Source organism: Haliotis rufescens, unplaced genomic scaffold, assembly GCF_023055435.1.
Source record: "Haliotis rufescens isolate VD_foot unplaced genomic scaffold, xgHalRufe1.0.p SCAF_5, whole genome shotgun sequence".
In the NCBI taxonomy this organism is placed as follows: Eukaryota; Metazoa; Mollusca; class Gastropoda; order Lepetellida; family Haliotidae; genus Haliotis; species Haliotis rufescens.
Window position 1 is genome coordinate 59,020,522 of NW_025964223.1, and position 20,883 is coordinate 59,041,404.

A 20,883-nucleotide genomic window follows, 5' to 3' on the forward strand; every position below is an offset into this window, starting at 1 on the left:
TGTCAATCACTGGATTGTCTGGTCCAGACTCGATTATTTACAGACCGCCGTAATATAGCTGGAATATTGCTGAGTGCGAAAACAAACCACTACTACTACTACAACGACTATCACTACTACTACTACTGCAACCAACACCACCACTACAACTACTACTACTACTACTAATATTACAACGGCTACCACTACTACTGACTACTGCCACCACCACCACTACCACTACTACTACTAATAATAATAATATTAATATTACAACGACTACCACTTCTACTACTACTACTACTACTACTTTTTCCACTACAACTACCACTATTACTACTTCTACAACCACTACTATTACCACTACTACTACTACAACGACTACCACTACTGCTACTACTACTGCCACCACCACTACAACTTACTACTACTACTACTTCCACTACTACTACTACCACCACCACCACCACTACTACTTCTACTACTCCCACTACTACTACTTCTACTACCACTACTACCACTACCGCTACAACCACCACCACTACTACTTCTACTACTACTACTACTACTAATACTGTTACTACTAGTATAATCGCATCATCTTCCATCCTTCTAAGCTACACTATGCCGTGGAAGCCTCTGCAGGCCCTGCCAACTGCCCACGAGGTCTTGATAATGTACACCACCGACTCTACGCTGCCGGGGATCAAGACAAAACACCAATTATGTTATTTTGTTTTTATTTGATAGCTATATTAAGATTTCAAGTAAATATTGAACAGCCTCTCCGTTGTTGATCATTACGAGTCTCTAATACAAGGGAGATAATTCTGACAGCCGTGGTCTGAACTTTATCACATGAACACCGCATAACAGCATGCGAGGTTTGAGTTCAGGTTTCGAGACATTATGTTGAATAAAGTGATAATTGGCCACGGATAAGGAATTAGATACTGATAATATATTAGGATTTAGGGATCTAGTGTAATGAGGGTTTGTGGGGTTGGATACGGTTAGGATGAGGTGTGAGACACAGTAGATTTGGGGGGGGGGGGGGGGGGGGGGGGGTAGTTGGGTAGAGGTGGGGGGTTAGTAGGATGGGTATGGATTCTAGTGTGATGGGTGGGGGTGATACAGTGTGATGGGTGGGGTGGGGTGGGGTGTACATGTGATTGGTGTAGGGACGGTGATGTTTATTTACGAGCGGTGATGTAGTCAGAAGTGTTTTTTGAACAGCTCACACAAACAGTAATACGACAGGAAGTAAAATATGGCTGCGCATGAAACCAACATGGTTGTTGGGTCAAAGTGTTCTCGGGGTGTAGGTCAGGCTTCGCTGAGTCAACCTGTCAAGTGTATTGTATAATTGATCAATTCACAACGTGCACGGGCGTAAATGTAGACTCAAGTCTTGGTCCTCGGTATCCAAGAAGTGGGTTTTTAAAGTATATGATCTTCGCTGTGCTGAGGTGCAATATTCTCAACAACATGGACTGGTGTGACTGGTGTATAACAAATATATCACAGTGTTGGATTACTGGAGTGGGCACATATATGACAGTTCTTGATAATTGGTGTATAACAGACATATTACAGGTGTTGGTTGAATGGCTTCGAAAGATATATCAGATTGCTGGGTCATAGTCTGATGTGTCGTGTCATACGTCTCACGTTTTGTGTCAAAAGTCTGACAGTGTTGTGTCATAAGTCTGACAGTGTTGTGTCATAAGTCTGACAGTGTTGTGTCATAAGTCTCACAGTGTTGTGTCATAAGTCTCTCAGTGTTGTGTCACAAGTCTCTCAGTGTTGTGTCATAAGTCTGACAGTGTCGTGGCATAAGTCTAACAGTGTTGTGTCATAAGTCTCACAGTGTTGTGTCATAAGTCTCTCAGTGTTGTGTCATAAGTCTCTCAGTGTTGTGTCAAAAGTCTCTCAGTGTTGTGTCATAAGTCTCACAGTGTCGTGGCATAAGTCTCACAGTGTTGTGTCATAAGTCTCTCAGTGTTGTGTCAAAAGTCTCACAGTGTTGTGTCATAAGTCTCACAGTTTCGTGTCATACGCCTCTCAGTGTTGTGTCACAAGTCTCAAGTGTCGTGTCATAAGTCTCACATGCTGTCCCCTGACATAGATCTCACGCCGAATGAATACTTGTGGTGAATACAGTCATTGTTTGACTGTTTAAATATTTTTAGTTGTGTATGTAAGATACACATTTCGTGTACAAACGTAAATGAACTAATTTATTCCTGGCGGCCCAAAGGGTAGAATATGTCCCCTGGCCGTGTATCATGTTTGTTCACAGGGTTCAATGAAATTGTGATTGTGTGTAATCACTACATCTCAGGATTTCAAAGGGTATATACATGGAGTATATACAGATGGATGTGCATTTCATAACAGTAAATGACCGTATAAAATTTCACTTTTGTGAAACAGCCGTAATATCTCATTTCAATTCATCACGAATTCTTCCATACGCATTATGAAAACACTGTATTTTTGCTTAAGGCATTCTTTATGAAAGTAATATCATTATGTCATTACATTGGGGCTCCAATCACAATAACTTGGGGGCCATTGTGATTGGTGGGAGGTGAGGGGTGGGGGGGGGGGGGGGTGTGTGTGATACAAATGGAGAAAGGGAACGTGTTTGTGAATTTCAAACGCACATTGCAGAAATACTGCTTAACTGACGATTGTGTAGAATATAATATTTCCCCGTTTCCTAAAAAAAATTTACAGATATTAAAACGTTCCAGAAACGTTCCAGAAACGTTCCAGCGAGGCTATGTTCTCACACAGTCCTCCACACATATTTCACATTCCCAGAGGCTTCGCTTAAACATAGGGTACTGTTCCCCAGGCCTTGTATTGTTCCACAGGCCTTTGTCTTCCATCACGTCACATACTCGGGTAGCTTCTACACCACGTGATCTCGGAGTTTCCACCGCATGGTCTCATTTGCAACCACGCAAATGTTGAAACGATCTTCTGTGATTTGTTTTGTTTACTGGGTAAAGATAACGTCATAGGACCCATATCCTGTTCACGGCAGTCTAAGGTTTGCGAGTTGTTGGTATGAATGTCACGATGTGTCCAACAGAATGATAAATTATCCGTGGTATATATTCACTTTTTTCCTCGTTTCGGTAGTGACGTCACAACTTCGCCTCTCTTATCACTAACTTGTAACAAGATATATGTCAGCTTAGATCTTCTTTCAGTTTAATAAGTCGAACCCGAAGTCTGGCATAAGTAAACATCTTCCTGCAGAGAGGCAAGTGTCTATGTGTGTCTGTGTGTCTTCGTCCTCCTCTGTGTGTCTGTATGGTTTTGTGTCTTTATGTGTGGTTGTCTGTGTGTGTGTGTGTGTTTGTGTGTGTGTCTGTGTGTTTGTGTTTGTCTGTGTATGTTAGTGTGCTTGATGTGTGTTAGTGTGTGTGCCTCTGTGTTTGTTAGTGCTTGTATATGTGTGTGTATTTGTGAGTGTGTGTCTGTGTCTGTGTGTTAGTGTGTGTGCCTATGTGTGTGTTTATACTTACATATGTGTGTTTATTTGTGTCTGTTCTTGGTATGGCTATGTGCGTGCGTGTGTGTCTGTCTCTGTGCTTGTGTCTGTGTGTCTATACGTGTATGTCTGTGTGTGTACATGTGTCTGTGTGTGTCTCTGTGCTTGTGTCTGTGTGTCTATGCGTGTATGTCTGTGTGTGTACATGTGTCTGTGTGTTTGAAATAGTAAGGGCCTGCCCCTGAGTTTTGCACGTTCGACTGTTGTCTTCATGTGAACCCACACGAGGATAAAGGAGGCAGACTCGCCTCTTGGTTTTCAATGTCTATATTCTTTCACTGCGTCGTCAGGTTCTGGTACCCTCATCAAGCAAGTGATGGAAAAGTTCCAACATCTGTACCAAAACGTCGCGCTGAACGAATAAAGAAGCTGGAACCCATACGACAACCCTGTCCTCATTGACACAGCTTCTAAAATACAACATTATGCATAATAATGTACACGCTGTTTGTGTATTCGCGAGCATGTGTCTGAATCTAAAACATCAACACAAGAGAATCAGTCTCGATGAGTGAGTGAGTTGGGTTTAACGCCGCTTTTAACATTATTCCAGTTATATCACGGCGTCTCAGCCTCATGTGGGAGGAAAGCCAGAAGTGATGCAGGTCTAAACCTTTACCACTTCGGTGAAACCCACGAGCACGGGTATGATGCTGACAAACCTAGAAACATAATTGGGGCGAATCGGGTTTCGAACCCACAATCATAGGTTTCTGGCGTGCCCAAGTGACGCAGCAACTCTGCACAGCGAATCGCGGCGCCTTAGACTACTGGGCCACCCGTGCTCCTCCTCCCCCCCCCCCCCCCCCCCCGAGGCACGATTGCGATGAAAGTATATGAATGGATCACTGAACATCCGTGATGACACCAGGTGTTCGCGAAAAGGATAAACATGTCCTGCTCTACCGGTAGCGCCCGCCTCACATATTTTGCACAAGAAAGTAAGTGAGTGTTGCCTCACGCCGCACTCGGGTATATTCCAAACACAACTCCATGGTCAACGACAAACTGAGGCAGTCGATCACCCTGTAGGTGTTATATTTGTTACAGGTCATCTTGACCTAGCAGCCGTGTTCGAAGCCATGTTCTACTGTCAGAATGTAGACCAACGATGGACAACAGGACATAGTATGTGTGTCATTGTCTTTGCCTCCGCCGGAGCAAAAAGGCTAATTTCATTTTCATAGTTTAAGAAAAGCAAGCAAAAAGTATAAATCTCGACACCCCCCCCCCCCCCCCCCCCCCCACCCCACCCCCACCCCCACCCCCACCCCCAACCCCTTCTGACTCGTTTCTCATCGTGAAATGATTTACGTTGTACACCCTGAATGGGCGTGTCACACCGCAGGGTGAACAGTGTGATGTACGCATATGAACATAAAAATCACTGAAACACTTTGTACTCCAGAAATATAACATTTTATTTTCTAAAAAAAATTAACAATAAGAACAATGTAAATTGAATTCAAAAGAAATTTGTTGTTATCTTGTAATTAAGTACAGAAAAGGTAAAAGTCACTTCTCATACGCCTTGGTACACTACACTTTAACAGTTGTTGCTCCAGCAACGTAGAACGTTCTTAGAGAAACATTTTTTTATCTTTTTTAAAGAAAGAGATTTCTCAGGATAATCTGTTTATAGCATCACAACGCGACCAAATCAATACGGAATAAGCTAATTAGTGTTAATAATAAATGTCGTCAAGTGTTAGCATGTTATTGAACAAATATTGAAAATAGTAAATAATAGATCAAAACGAGAGGAAAAAATCTATGAAATCTATCTGAATAATGTAAAAGTATAGCGGAATGAAAGCGCACACAACATTAGGTCTAGTGAAGAGAAGCAGGTCCTTTTCATGGCGGATATTACAACGGGTGCTTGCTGAGTTTGGTGCCCGTCAGGGCTGTCATTTTGCGAATGAAATCAGATCTTTGAAAGAATGTGCATAATACCAACTTGGCAAAATGGTTTTCAGTATTAACAGGACATAAGACAAAAAGAAAGATAGGTGGTTATTTAACGACAATCATCCCCCAAGATGGAATACGCTGAGGAACGTATGCTCAGCTGTCTAAATCTCCATGTTTGTGACCAGCTTGGCGGCGTCGTGAGTCTGCGGGAGTCCCTTCTTCTCGCCATTTCCGAACCCAAGCACCCCGCTGTGGACGACGGTGGTCGCCATGGGGTTTTTCTGAATGACAACACTACCGGTGGGCTGAAAATGAAGGGATTTACATCTTAACACTGTTGGCTTAACGTTTAATGAAAGGTTTGAAGTGTTATATGTTACGGCCACAGTTCACTATTCCCTCATTCACGGATTTAGTCAAGACAAGTGAGTGATTGAGTGAATATGGTTTTACGCCGCTTTTAGCAATATTCCAGCAATATCACGGCGGGGGACACCAGAAATGGTCTTCACAGATTGTACCCATGTGGAAATTCGAACTCGGGCCTTCAGCGTGACGAGCGACCGCTTTAACCACCAGGCGACCCCACCGCTCCTTCTTAATACAAGACCGCCTCCGTGGTCTTGTGGTAGAGCGTCCGCCCGGAGAGCGGAAGGTCCAGGGTTCGATCCCGGGCCGCGTCATACAAAAAGACGTTAAAAGATTGTACTTGTTGTTACCCTGTCTGGCGCTCGGCATTAAGGGGCTAAAGCAAGGACTGGTCGGCTCGGAGTCAGTATACTGTGTCTGAGTGGGGTATTCATGTTAAACTGCGGCATGGTATCTCAGTGAGCTAGCACTATAAATCAGCATCAGTCCGGACTAGTACAAGCAGCCACACACACACATACACGTGCATGCACGTCGCTATATAAGTGCAATAATCTTGGACGCGACGTTAAACCCCATTTCACCTCACATCACCTCACCTTCTTAATACAAATAGTGTGGTCGGTCATTTATTAACAACTCCCGATTGTTTGTTTGTTTGTTACACTCGGCAATAGTCAAGCTGTATGACGACGGCCTGTCACCAGATAATCCAGTGATCAATATTGTGTGCAACGACCCATGTCATCGAGGTAGAATCACACCAAGTCACCCAGTCTGACTACTCGATCCATTTGTTCGTCTTTTACGACCAGCGGGGGTTGCTGGGGAACAATTCTAACCCGGAAACCCTACGTGGAGGTGGCTATCAGTGTGGCCTGAAGCTGCAATGGGGCGCTGCTTACCTCCCGTCTGCAGATGAGGACGCCGGAGAGGATGGTGCTGACGAGGGTGAGGATCCAGGCGGAGACGACGACGAGGACGACGACGACGGCCATGGCGTAGAGGGAGTGGATGTTGTCACAGCTGATGTTGAGGGTCACGGGTGCATACATCTCGTCCCGTCTGAAGAGTTATAATTGAGACATTTTAAATTGAACAGCATCTTAAGTTAACTCAAACGTGCGGTTTTTGTGTTATAAAAGGATAAAATTTCGAAAAACGTGCGGTTTTTGTTTTATAAAAGGATAAAATTTCGAAAAAGACTGAAGACTTGTATTGCGGTCTTACAGAATATTTGGGTAGTCGGGGGCAAGTCTGGTGTTATCCACAGCTCCGAAAGAGCTTCGAAAAATGGGCGGATCTTTTCCTCACTTTTTCTCAGCCGAACAGTTTTGTTTTTTAAAACACTTTTAATGGGACATACAACATATCCAGAGAGCAAGTCCGTGTTTTTGTCGGTTTAAACTGAGGCAACATTAATTTTGTCCAGTAATTTCTGGAACAAAGAATTTTCAATACTACACACACCAACACCGACAGATAAGCAGCCGGTCGGTGCCGTAGATCACTACATCACTACTCACGTGCATTGACACATCTCCCCGACAGGGGTGCACTGGCTGGGGTGGGAGACGGCTAAACTAGCCAGGACCAGGATTCCCGCAACGAAGGCAATTCCCATGACGAGGAGGGTGATGATGCTGAACACCATGTGGGTGATGTACTGGAGGACAGAAAACAGGAAACAATGTGAGAACACGAAACAATATGAGAACACGAAACAATGTGAGAACATGAAACAGGTAAAGAATAATGTGAGAAAACGAAACAGTGTTAGATCACGAAACTGTCAGAACATGAATCAGGTAGAGAACAATGTGATAACATGAAACAGCGTGAGATCACGAAACTGTGAGAACACGAAACAATGTGAGAACATGAAACTGGTAGAGAACAACGTGAGAACACGAAACAGTGTGAGATCACGAAACTGAGAACACAAAACAGTGTGAGAGCACGAAACAATGTGAGAACACGAAACAGTGTGAGAACATGAAACAATGTGAGAACATGAAACAGGTAGATAAACAATGTGAGAACACGAAAAAGTGTGAGATCACGAAATAATCTGAAAACACGAAACAGTGTCAGATCAAGAAACAATGTGAGAACGTGAAACAGGTAGAGAACAATGTGAGAACACGAAACTGTGTGAGATCACGAAACTGAGAATATGAAACAGGTAGAGAACAATGTGAGAACACGAAACAGTGTGAGAACACGAAACAATGTGAGAACACGAAACAGTGTCAGATCACGAAACAATCTGACAACACGAAACTGTGTCAGATCACGAAACAATGTGAGAACATGAAACAGGTAGAGAACAATGTGAGAACACGAAACTGTGTGAGAACACGAAACTGAGAACATGAAACAGTGTGAGAACAATGTGAGAACACGAAACAGTGTAAGAACACGAAACTGTGTGAGATCACGAAACTGAGAACATGAAACAGGTAGAGAACAATGTGAGAACACGAAACAGTTTGAGATCACGGAACTGTGAGAACACGAAACAGTGTCAGATCACGAAACAATCTGACAACACGAAACAGTGTCAGATCACGAAACATTATGAGAACATGAAACAATGTGGAGAACAATGTGAGAACACAAAACAGTGTGACAACACCATGTGAGTGATGTACTTTATACAATAGAACACCTTGCGAGTGATGTGCTGAAGTATATAGAACACCATGTGGGTGATGGAATGGAGTATATAGAACACCATGTGTGTGATGTACTGGAGTATATAGAACACCATGTGTGTGATGTATTGGTGTATAAAGAACACCATGTGACTGATGTACTGGAGTATAAAGAACACCATGTGTGTGATGTACTGGAGTATATAGAAAACTGTGTGAGTGATGTACTGGAGTATAAAGAACACCATGTGAGTGATGTACCGGAGTATATAGAACACCATGTGTGTGATGTACTGGAGTATGTAGAAAACTGTGTGAGTGATGTACTGGAGTATATAGAACACCATGTGAGTGATGTAACGGAGTATATAGAACACCATGTGAGCGGTGTACTGGAGTATGTAGAAAACTGTGTGAGTGATGTACTGGAGTATATAGAACACCATGTGAGTGATGTACTGGAATATATAGAACACCATGTGAGTGATGTACTGGAGTATATAGAACACCATGTGAGTGATGTACTGGAATATATAGAACACCATGTGAGTGATGTACTGGAGTATATAGAACACCATGTGAGTGATGTACTGGAATATATAGAACATCATGTAAGTGATGTAATGGAGTATATTAAACACCATGTGTGTGATGTACTGGAGTATATAGAACAGCATGTGTGTGATGTACTGGAGTATATAGAACACCATGTGAGCGGTGTACTGGAGTATATAGAACACCATGTGAGCGATGTACTGTAGACAATAGAACACCATGTGAGTGATGTACTGTAGACAATAGAACACCATGTGAGTGATGTACTGGAGTATATAGAACACCATGTGAGCGGTGTACAGGAGTATATAGAACACCATGTGAGTGATGTACTGGAATATATAGAACACCATGTGAGTGATGTACTGGAGTATAAAGAACACTGTGTGAGTGATGTACTGGAGTATATAGTACACCATGTGAGTGATGTACTGAAGTATATAGAACACCATGTGAGTGATGTACTGGAGTATATAGAACATCATGTAAGTGATATAATGGAGAAAATAGTACACCATGTGAGTGATTTACTGGAGTATATAGAACATCATGTAAGTGATGTAATGGAGTATATTAAACACCATGTGTGTGATGTACTGGAGTATATAGAACACCATGTGAGCGGTGTACTGGAGTATATAGAACACCATGTGACTGATGTACTTGAGTATATAGAACACTATATGTGTGATGGTTATATAGAACACATTGTGAGTTATGCATGTGGTGTACTGCGGGACATGGAACAGTAACAACTGATCTCTGACAGTTCCAGAAGAAAGTTAGACTCACCACTCCTTTCTTCTTCATGAAGGCGGAGATGCAGCCGATCAGGCCGGGCAGGATGAACTGAAAGAATAGAACATGGTGGCAGGATAAATTGAAAGAATAAAACATGATGGCAGGATAAATTGAAAGAATAAAACATGATGGCAGGATGTACTGAAACAGTAGAACATGGTGGCAGGATGAACTGAAAGAATAGAACATGGTGGCAGGATAAATTGAAAGAATAAAACATGATGGCAGGATGTACTGAAACAGTAGAACATGGTGGCAGGATGAACTGAAAGAATAGAACATGGTGGCAGGATAAATTGAAAGAATAAAACATGATGGCAGGATGTACTGGAACAGTAGAACATGGTGGCAGGATGAACTGAAAGAATAGAACATGGTGGCAGGATAAATTGAAAGAATAAAACATGATGGCAGGATGTACTGAAACAGTAGAACATGGTGGCAGGATGAACTGAAAGAATAGAACATGGTGGCAGGATGTACTGAAAGAATAGAACATGGTGGCAGGATAAATTAAAAGAATAAAACATGGTGGCAGGATGTACTGAAACAGTAGAACATGGTGGCAGGATGTACTGAAACAGTAGAACATGGTGGCAGGATGTACTGAAACAGTAGAACATGGTGGCAGGATGAACTGAAAGAATAGAACATGGTGGCAGGATAAATTAAAAGAATAAAACATGGTGGCAGGATGTACTGAAACAGTAGAACATGGTGGCAGGATAACTGAAACAGTAGAACATGGTGGCAGTATGAACTGAAAGAATAGAACATGGTGGCAGGATGTACTGGAACAGTAGAACATGGTGGCAGGATGAACTGAAAGAATAGAACATGGAGGCAGGATAAATTAAAAGAATAAAACATGGTGGCAGGATGTACTGAAACAGGAGAACATGGTGGCAGGATGTACTGAAACAGGAGAACATGGTGGCAGGGTGAACTGAAACAGGAGAACATGGTGGCAGGATGTACTGAAACAGTAGAACATGGTGGCAGGATGTACTGAAACAGTAGAACATGGTGGCAGGATGTACTGAAACAGGAGAACATGGTGGCAGGGTGTACTGAAACAGTAGAACATGGTGGCAGGATGTACTAAAACAACAGAACATGGTGGCAGGGTGTACTGAAACAGTAGAACATGATGGCAGGATGTACTGAAACAATAGAACATGGTGGCAGGATGTACTGAAACAGTAGAACATGGTGGCAGGATGTACTGAAACAGTAGAACATGATGGCAGGATGTACTGAAACAATAGAACATGGTGGCAGGATGTACTGAAACAGTAGAACTTGGTGGCAGGATGTACTGAAACAACAGAACATGGTGGCAGGGTGTACTGAAACAGTAGAACATGGTGGCAGGATTTACTGAAACAGTAGAACATGATGGCAGGATGTACTGAAACAATAGAACATGGTGGCAGGATGTACTGAAACAGTAGAACTTGGTGGCAGGATGTACTGAAACAACAGAACATGGTGGCAGGGTGTACTGAAACAGTAGAACATGGTGGCAGGATTTACTGAAACAATAGAACATGGTGGCAGGATGTACTGATATAGTAGAACATGGTGGCAGGATGTTCTGAAACAGTAGAACATGGTGGCAGGATGTACTGAAACAACAGAACATGGTGGCAGGATGTACTGAAACAGTAGAACATTGTTTTGGATAACATATCAGTAAAGAGGAAGGCCCGGGACAACCTGATACGTTGCCTGTTCACCCTGCGACAGTCAGCAGAACAAATTCTAGACAAATTCATGACGAATCAGAAAACGACATTGACGTAAGATATTAGGACGTTTGAACCACCCTTAATCTTTCTTTATACACAGCAATAAGTGAAACTTACGGCAAAGCCAACAGCCCATATCATCGTTATTCCATGATGTCCATGGTGGTGGCGGTGGTGGTGGTGTTCGTGACGTTCGGGAAGTCGGGAAGGCATAGCCTGGGGTTCATGCCAGTCCTCCATGCTGGAATCTCTGTCATTCTCCGGGATTTCGATTCCGTCGTTGCCGTAAGGTTGCTTCTCAATGAGCTTCTCCACCTTGTGGATGCCCACGCTGATCACGACGCAGAGGATGATCCCTGGAGTGGAGTGAGTGAGTGAGTGAGTTGGGTTTGAGTGAGTGAGTGAGTTGAGTTTGAGTGGGTGAGGGTTACTGTACAGTTATGGCGAAATGCAACAATCGCAAACATAGAAGCGTAGGTTTGCGATTGTCATATCCATTGCTGAGGTCATTAAAGTTGTTAAATTTCAGGTGTATAGCGACGGCCTATAAATATCTACGTCTGGACCAGATATTCCAGTGATTGATATCATGAGCAACGCTCCAAGCAGTCGATACGATGTTTACCAAGTCATCGAGCCTGGCCATCCGATCCATTAAATGGTTTCTTACGACCATCACAGGTTGCTAGGCACCAGTTCTAACCCGAATCCCCACGAGGAAGTAATACATGCATAGTAGTAGGCAAGGTGGGGGGAAACGTTGTTTAACGTCGCGTTCAAGATTTTCGCACTTACATAGCGATGTGCTAGCACGTGTGTATGTGTGTGTTTGGCTGTTTGTACTAACAGTGCTAGCCCACTGAGATACCATGCCGCAGTTTAACATGGATACCCCACTAAGACACAGTTTACTGACTCTGAGCCGACCAGTCCCTTAATGAGAGCGCCAGGTAGTGTAGCAAGAAATTCCTTCTATAAACGTTCTCCAGGCAGGCGCTCTATACACAGAGGCGGTCAGTAGTAGTAGTAGTAGTAGTAGTAGTAGTAGTAGTAGTAGTAGTAGTAGCAGCAGCAGCCCGGGTTCGGTTCCCCACATAGGTACAATGTGTGAAGCAAATTTCCAGTGTCCCCAGCCGTGATATTTCAGGAATATTGCTAAAAGCGGCGCACTCACTCCCCTTTCTAACAAATTACAGAAACGTCTTGAGTTAAAATGGGCCGAATCGTTCTTCTTCCAAATTATATATAAACATTTGCGCAATAATCAGCTTGGGTATTATGAATATGCTTATCTCAATATTTATTTATTGGCAAAAGGTTGTTCAGTTTTATCTATTTCTGTTAAAATGCAAGAGGCTTACTGTTTTGACAGTAACGTAAATGTATGTTCTTGTGTCAGAGGAAGCCTTGTTCCCATTGTGAGCTGTTTGCAGTGGTTGGACTGTGTGCTGTGGTTGGACTGTGTGCTGTGGTTGGACTGTGGGCTGTGGTTGGACTGTGTGTAGTGGTTGGACTGTGTGCTGTGGTTGGACTGTGTGCTGTGGTTGGACGACTGTGTGCTGTGGTGGGACTGTGTGCTGTGGTTAGACTGTGTGCTGTGGTTAGACTGTGTGCTGTGGTTGGACGACTGTGTGCTGTGGTTTGACTGTGGTGTGCTGTGGTTGGACTGTGGTGTGCTGTGGTTAGACTTGTGCTGTGGTTGGACTGTGTGCTGTGGTTGGACGACTGTGTGCTGTGGTAAGACTTGTGCTGTGGTTTGACGATTGTGTGCTGTGGTTGGACTGTAAGCTGTGGTTGGACTGTGTGTTGTGGTTGGACTGTGTGCTGTGGTTGGACTGTGTGTTGTGGTTAGACTGTGTGCTGTGGTTGCACTGTGTGTTGTGGTTGGGCTGTGTGCTGTGGTTGGACTTGTGCTGGGGTTGGACTGTGTGCTGTGGTTGGACTGTGTGTTGTGGTTGGGCTCTGTGCTGTGGTTGGACTTGTGCTGGGGTTAGACTTGTGCTGTGGTTGGACTGTGTGTTGTGGTTGGACTGTGTGTAGTGATTAGACTGTGTGTTGTGGTTGGACTGTGTGCTGTGGTTGGGCTGTGTGCTGTGGTTGGGCTGTGTGCTGTGGTTGGACTGTGTGTTGTGGTTGGACTGTGTGCTGTGGTTAGACTGTGTGTTGTGGTTGGACTGTGTGTTGTGGTTGGGCTGTGTGCTGTGGTAGGACTGTGTGCTGTGGTTGGACTGTGTGCAGTGATTAGACTGTGTGTTGTGGTTGGACTGTGTACTGTGGTTGGACTGTGTGCTGTTGTTGGACTGTGTGATGTTGTTGGACTGTGTGTTGTGGTTTGACTGTGTGCTGTTGTTGGTCTGTTTGCTGTGGTTTGACTGTGTGCTGTGGTTTGACTGTGTGCTGTGGTTGGACTGTGTGCTGTGGTTGGACTGTGTGCTGTGGTTAGACTGTGTGCAGTGATTAGACTGTGTGTTGTGGTTGGACTGTGTGCAGTGATTAGACTGTGTGTTGTGGTTGGACTGTGTGCTGTGGTTGGACTGTGTGCAGTGATTAGACTGTGTGTTGTGGTTGGACTGTGTGCAGTGATTAGACTGTGTGTTGTGATTAGACTGTGTGCTGTGGTTGGACTGTGTGCTGTGGTTGGACTGTGTGCAGTGATTAGACTGTGTGTTGTGGTTGGACTGTGTGCAGTGATTAGACTGTGTGTTGTGATAAGACTGTGTGTTGTGGTTGGACTTGTGCTGGGGTTAGACTGTGTGTTGTGGTTGGACTGTGTGCTGTGGTTAGACTGTGTGCAGTGATTAGACTGTGTGCTGTGGTTAGACTGTGTGCAGTGATTAGACTGTATGCAGTGATTAGACTGTGTGCAGTGATTAGACTGTGTGTTGTGGTTGGACTGTGTGCTGTGGTTGGACTTGTGCTGGGGTTAGACTGTGTGCAGTGATTAGACTGTGTGTTGTGGTTGGACTGTGTGCTGTGGTTGGACTGTGTGATGTGGTTAGACTGTTTGCAGTGGTTGGACTGTGTGCTGTGGTTGAACTGTGTGCTGTGGTTGGACTGTGTGCTGTGGTTGGACTGTGTGCTGTGGTTGGACTGTGTGTTGTGGTTGGACTGTGTGCTGTGGTTGAACTGTGTGTTGTGGTTGGACTGTGTGTTGTGGTTGGACTGTGTGCTGTGGTTGGACTGTGTGCTGTGGTTAGACTTGTGCTGTGGTTAGACTTGTGCTGTAGTTGGACTGTGTGCTGTGGTTGAACTGTGTGCTGTGGTTGGACTGTGTGCTGTGGTTGGACTGTGTGCTGTGGTTAGACTTGTGCTGTGGTTAGACTTGTGCTGTGGTTAGACTTGTGCTGTGGTTGGATTGTGTGCTGTGGTTAGACTTGTGCTGTGGTTAGACTTGTGCTGTAGTTGGACTGTGTGCTGTGGTTGAACTGTGTGCTGTGGTTGGACTGTGTGCTGTGGTTGGACTGTGTGCTGTGGTTAGACTTGTGCTGTGGTTAGACTTGTGCTGTGGTTAGACTTGTGCTGTGGTTGGATTGTGTGCTGTGGTTTGACGATTGTGTGTTGTGGTTGGGCTGTGTGCTGTGGTTGGACTGTGTGTTGTGGTTGGACTGTGTGCTGTGGTTAGACTTGTGCTGTGGTTAGACTTGTGCTGTGGTTGGACTGTGTGCTGTGGTTGAACTGTGTGCTGTGGTTGGACTGTGTGCTGTGGTTAGACTTGTGCTGTGGTTAGACTTGTGCTGTGGTTAGACTTGTGCTGTGGTTGGACTGTGTGCTGTGGTTAGACTTGTGCTGTGGTTAGACTTGTGTTGTGGTTGGACTGTGTGCTGTGGTTGAACTGTGTGCTGTGGTTGGACTGTGTGTTGTGGTTGGGCTGTGTGCTGTGGTTAGACTTGTGCTGTGGTTAGACTTGTGCTGTGGTTGGACTGTGTGCTGTGGGTAGACTGCGAGCTGTTGTTGGACTGTGTGTTGTGGTTGGACTGTGTGCTGTGGTTTGACTGTGTGCTGTGGTTAGACTTGTGCTGTGGTAGGACTGTGTGCTGTGGTAGGACTGTGTGTTGTGGTTGGACTGTGTGCTGTGGTTTGACTGTGTGCTGTGGTTAGAATTGTGCTGTGGTTGGACTGTGTGCTGTGGGTAGACTGCGAGCTGTGGTTGGACTGTGTGTTGTGGTTTGACTGTGTGCTGTGGTTTGACTGTGTGCTGTGGTTAGACTTGTGCTGTGGTAGGACTGTGTGCTGTGGGTAGACTGCGAGCTGTGGTTGGACTGTGTGTTGTGGTTGGACTGTGTGCTGTGGTTGGACCGTGTGCTGTGGTTGGACCGTGTGCTGTGGTTGGACCGTGTGCTGTGGTTGGACTGTGTGCTGTGGTTAGTTGCATTAATCATTTAACGTTAAAACAGTCAACACCCCTTTTTTAAATTTGGTAAGTATAAATTGTCAATACCAGGGAATAACCAGTCCTGATTATCCGCCTGAGCTGGTTCCATTTGGCTTAAAGGGCAAATAGCTGTGATAAATAAATGAATGGACCACTGAAAATCAGGGATGGCACCAGGTGTTCGAGTAAAAGGGGAAACATGTCCTGCCCTACCGGTAGCACCAGCCATTTACACATTGCATAAAAAAAGTATTTATTATTTATTGCCTGACGCCGCACAGCAGTCCTCCTTGCGGCGGCCGGTAAACAACCCAATCAATCAAGTGATCGATGAAGATCAATGCTAGAACGATCGAATAATAAAAATGGTTAAAAGGCTCCAGATTGACCTCTTAAGACGAAAAATACAAAAATGTTGCCTTGGTCACAAAATATAAGCCGTAATAATAGCAATGGGTGGACGATCAAATTTATGTAAACTCAACAGATAATGTTCAAACGCGACTGACAATATCACTTTGTCCTGCAGGTTATCAACAATATCACTGATAATATTATTCTTACGGATCTATAAATATATTCTTCCTCATATTAGAAATTGTAACTCATTCTCCAGTATCGGGTCACCTTTGTGCCCATGTTACACGCGTTACTGATGTTACATGTCACAGTGTCAGCATGTGAATTGTATGCTTCACCTGTACCTCTCTGTACCCATGGGATACTTTTGGGAACTCTCCCAGCACTTATGTCATTTAAATATTAAATACATCATATCAACTATATTGAAAGTAACCCTGTCCACCAAAAAGTCACAGCTAAATGGTAAAGAAGTATAAGCTATACACGCCGTGATATACCTGGAATACTTTTAAAAGCGGCGTAAAACCCAACTCACTCACTCACTACTTATATTTCAGTGGTTGAGTGAGTTGGGTTTAACGCCGCTTTCAACAGTATTCCAGTTATATCACGGCGTGTCAGCTTAATGTGGGAGGAAAGCCCGAAGTGATGCAGATGTTTACCACTTCGGTGAAACCCATGAGCACGAGTATGGTGCTGACAAACATAGAAACATAATCGGGGCGAGCCGGGATTCGAACCCACTATCATAGGTTTCTGGCGTGCCCAATGGACGCAACTCTGCACAGCGAATCGCGGCGCCTTAGACGACTGGGCCACCCTTGCCCCTGCATGTACTTATATTTCACTTATAAACGGCACATTAATGATAAGGTGTATTGTATTTCAATTGCAAAACCTCAGACAGTCAATATAAGATATACGTATCTCATATTTTTTAAATAGTATAGTATTTACTAGCCTATTCGACTAACCATTCGAATCTGCAGCTATACTGATGGAAATAAATAAGGGAACGTGTAGTTTTAGACAGTAAAACGATATGCTATCATGGGTTCTCAGCCTTGTCCATCAAATGGGCGTTGAAAACAATGCACACAAAAACATCTCAACATTTGATTCTGACGTGTTGAATTTGCATGTGCGATATTTTAAATCTACTGACAACAAGGCTTATTTCCCTATATATGTCATTGTTCCCTTATTTGTTAACATCAGTATACACAAAAATCATGTGCCCATTTAACATGTCAAAAATGACCCATGAAGATCCGGGAAGAGAATAGATCTTCAGCAACACATGCTTGCCGTAAAAGGCGACTATGTTTGTCGTAAGAGGCGACGAACGGGATCGGGTGTTCAGGCTCGCTGACTTGGTTCATGCATGACCAAATTGCGTGGGTCGATGCTCATGATGTAATCACTGGATCGTCTGGTCCAGACTCGATTATTTACAACCTTCAGATAGCTGGAATATTGCTGAGTGCGGCGTTAAACAACAAACAAACAAACAAAACATGTCGACATTACAATGCAAGTCCAAATGCATACACCGTGACCTGTGTTGGTGGTGACGTAGAGGGGAATGTCCGAGTTACTCTCCATTCCTTAAAACTAATGGAGCAGAGGCCCCGCAGGGGCCGAGGCCCATTATTTTAAGGAATGGAGAGTTACGAGGATATTCCCCTTCTTAAAACTAATCCCTACTTTTACACTTTGACAAAATATTCTGTAGTTGAAAATATTTGAAAAATTCAAATGCTGAAAAAAAATGGAGCGTTCAAACAATAGAATGACGTCACAGATGTGTTTTAAGAGGTGGTGATACCCTGGCCTGCTCAACAAGGGAGGATAATGATCCGACTGGGTTCTGTTCCGCACGACTGGTTTGACGCATTGAAAACGACAACCCCAGTGTTAGACTGACCTAAATAATACAGCCTGAGGCTCACGTGATCGCGAATCACAAGGCTATTCGTCATGTCTTAAATTTGTCTCGGCAGTCTGTGTTAATTATGTGGTACACCATTTTTAATACCCAGTCTGTTATTAGTCTCACAATAGTTATAAGAACATGTATAGTTGAGTCACTTCGGATATATCCAAACGATTCTAGCCTCATTGTGTAAGTAAAAGCGCCAACACCCTTTTCACAATCACAAGAAATACAAGAGTCCACTGTATGATTCCAACTGCACCATAAGTTTAATAAACCGGGGGGGGGGGGGGTCACATCGGATATAATGAATTGTTGGATTTCAGTTTGCTGCTGGGCACGGTGTAACAGAGAGAGGCAGAAATACAAAGGTGATACATTTGTTTTGCGCCCATTTTAATAGTATGATAATTTAAGAGAATATACTACTCTAGCGTCCATAAAGGGGGCTAACAAGTAGTTAAACCCTAGGGTAACTGACGTTATGAGACTATGATACCCTGTACAAAGTTACAGTGTCCTTTTTATGAACAGAAAATCATTTTTTAAAAACCTCTGCTACAAGCAGAGTCTATAGTGCGACTGTATCACAGGCAGGTGTTAATGAATCACTATCGATTTGTGATGATGCCAGGTGTTCGCGGAAAGGTGAGCGTATCCTGCCCCACCGGTGGTACCATCACAACCCGTTGTGTTTTCTTTTCACCAAACACATTAACGCTCTACAGGGGGCAACACAATAGATGGACGCAAACCCTGAACATGACAAGTATACATATACATCGACAAACAGACAGACATCCAGGTCAATACTTCAAACCGACAGATCGATGTCAGCCTGTTACCTAGGTACCGTGGCTGATTGATGTTTTATCAAATTATTTGTTTGTAGATATGAATACTCACCAGAAACTAAAACAATCCCGGAGATTACTCCGTGAGCGATGTTGTGTCCGTTCTTCGCCATGGTTGAAAACTGCCAGTCACTGTGTTTTACCTGTCACGATTGCCCTGCTGCTGTGAATAGTGCTCGGGTACCTGAGTTAGAGCTATAAATGTTATATACACAGCCTCGCTGTCAGTCATAGACCCAACAGCGACACGGTCCGGCGCAGTCGATATGCATGTAAATAGCCGTGCTCGATGTAAGGCGTTGAATAACCTCAACACTGTACTGATATTCTATACATGAATCGTGATCGCTTCGTGGAAGGTAGGTGCATTGTATAGATCAATGGGAGAGAACACACTTGTGATAATCATCGGAGTGCAGGTATAGGTTAGCGCGTCAACATAAAAATTAGGTCGAGGTTATCTCTTCCAAAACCATTGGGCCGCGATCGGTAGTCGAAATAACAACAAAATGGAGCCATACGGTTTTGTAGCTCACTTGAGTTATGAAGTTATCATTTTAACCTGATTTGGTGTAAATAACTATGGTGAGTTTAGATACGTTGGTCCAAATTATTATGGGAAATGGGAAATAAATATCTCTCTGCAACATCGTTGAGGAGGCAGATGTTGAGTGCAACTAGTGATGCCTTGAACAAGCTTGGATCTCCCTATGGCGGTTACATTCACGCAAAGTGTCAGCCTTGTGCCGAGTGGTTTTAAAGTACCTCTTTCTACTTTTGTCAAGTTTTATAATTTAGATATTTAAAATAACATATACAACAAAACCACGTTTATTTGAACAAGATAAGATGTCTTCATTAGAAGGAATCTGGATGCCAAATTTCAGCTTCATCAATCAAGTAGTATCACAGAAGAGCATAGCAAAGGTCTGAAAAGGTCACTGCTTTCTCATCGGATACTATGTCCCTTAGCCCTGTAGCCCTGTAGTCCTGTGGCCCTGTAGCCCTGTAGTCCTGTAGCCCTGTAGCCCTGTAGTCCTGAAGGGATGGAGGTCCCTTTGCCTCGGCGGCCAAAGCAACGTCTGTTTTCACTTTGGCCAGCCCAGGAGTGCCTTACACACAAATCAAATTGGAGTAAACGCTGGCCTGTCGTCCGTGGACAGTTTTGGCCTTTCGTGAACATGTTAAAATCAAAATGTGTTAGATGATGAACGGAGCCTTGGCCTTCCTATCGATAGCCTCTCCCAGTGTTAACGTTGCCCAGCCCTTTTTTTTATAGTCAAGTTTAGTTTTCATGGCAACCGTATTCCAAAAACTACTTTTTGTCCTTGCTCCCCAATGTATGCAGGTACTTTGATGAAACATGGTGGCAGGCTAGTGTACGGTAGGTTCTGAGGTATGGATTCCGAATTTTAGGGCCAATGTCAACATTTTAATTTTGGTGTAAAAGTTGCTGTATAGGTTGAATCAAGGTAAAAATCATTATACTCCAAAAATTAAACACACATTAGGTCCCACTAAGTAGTGAGTGAGTGAGTGAGTTGGGTTCAACGCAGCTTTTAGCAGTATTCCAGTTATTCCAGCGTATCAGCTTAATGTGGTAGGAAAGCCCGAAGTGATGCAGGTCTCAGACGTTTACCACTTCGGTGAAACCCACAAGCACAGGTATGGTGTTTACAAACCTAGAAACATAATCGGGGCGAACCGGGATTCGAACCCACAATCATAGGTTTCTGGCGTACCCAAGGGACGCAACTGCACTGC

The 20,883-nt window shown here is 43.9% G+C and overlaps 1 protein-coding gene across 2 annotated transcripts; it reads right to left on the bottom strand.

Annotated features, from left to right (window-relative positions):
- Positions 1-4,947: 4,947 nt before the first annotated feature.
- LOC124140319 (dynein heavy chain-like) lies at positions 4,948-19,382 on the bottom strand. Of its 2 annotated transcripts, XM_046507842.2 has the most exons (6): positions 19,172-19,382; positions 11,712-11,950; positions 9,835-9,891; positions 7,357-7,496; positions 6,736-6,895; positions 4,948-5,766 (listed from the first exon to the last, which is right to left on the bottom strand). In XM_046507842.2, the coding sequence occupies exons 1-6, from the start codon at positions 19,230-19,232 to the stop codon at positions 5,623-5,625; spliced, it is 801 nt and encodes a 266-aa protein (XP_046363798.1). In that variant the 5' UTR covers positions 19,233-19,382; the 3' UTR covers positions 4,948-5,622. The 2 variants fall into 2 exon arrangements, with proteins under 2 accessions (XP_046363798.1, XP_046363796.2); XM_046507840.2 differs by lacking the exons at positions 4,948-5,766; positions 6,736-6,895; positions 19,172-19,382 and having other exon boundaries at positions 7,417-9,638; positions 11,712-11,799.
- Between the last annotated feature and the right edge of the window lie 1,501 nt (positions 19,383-20,883).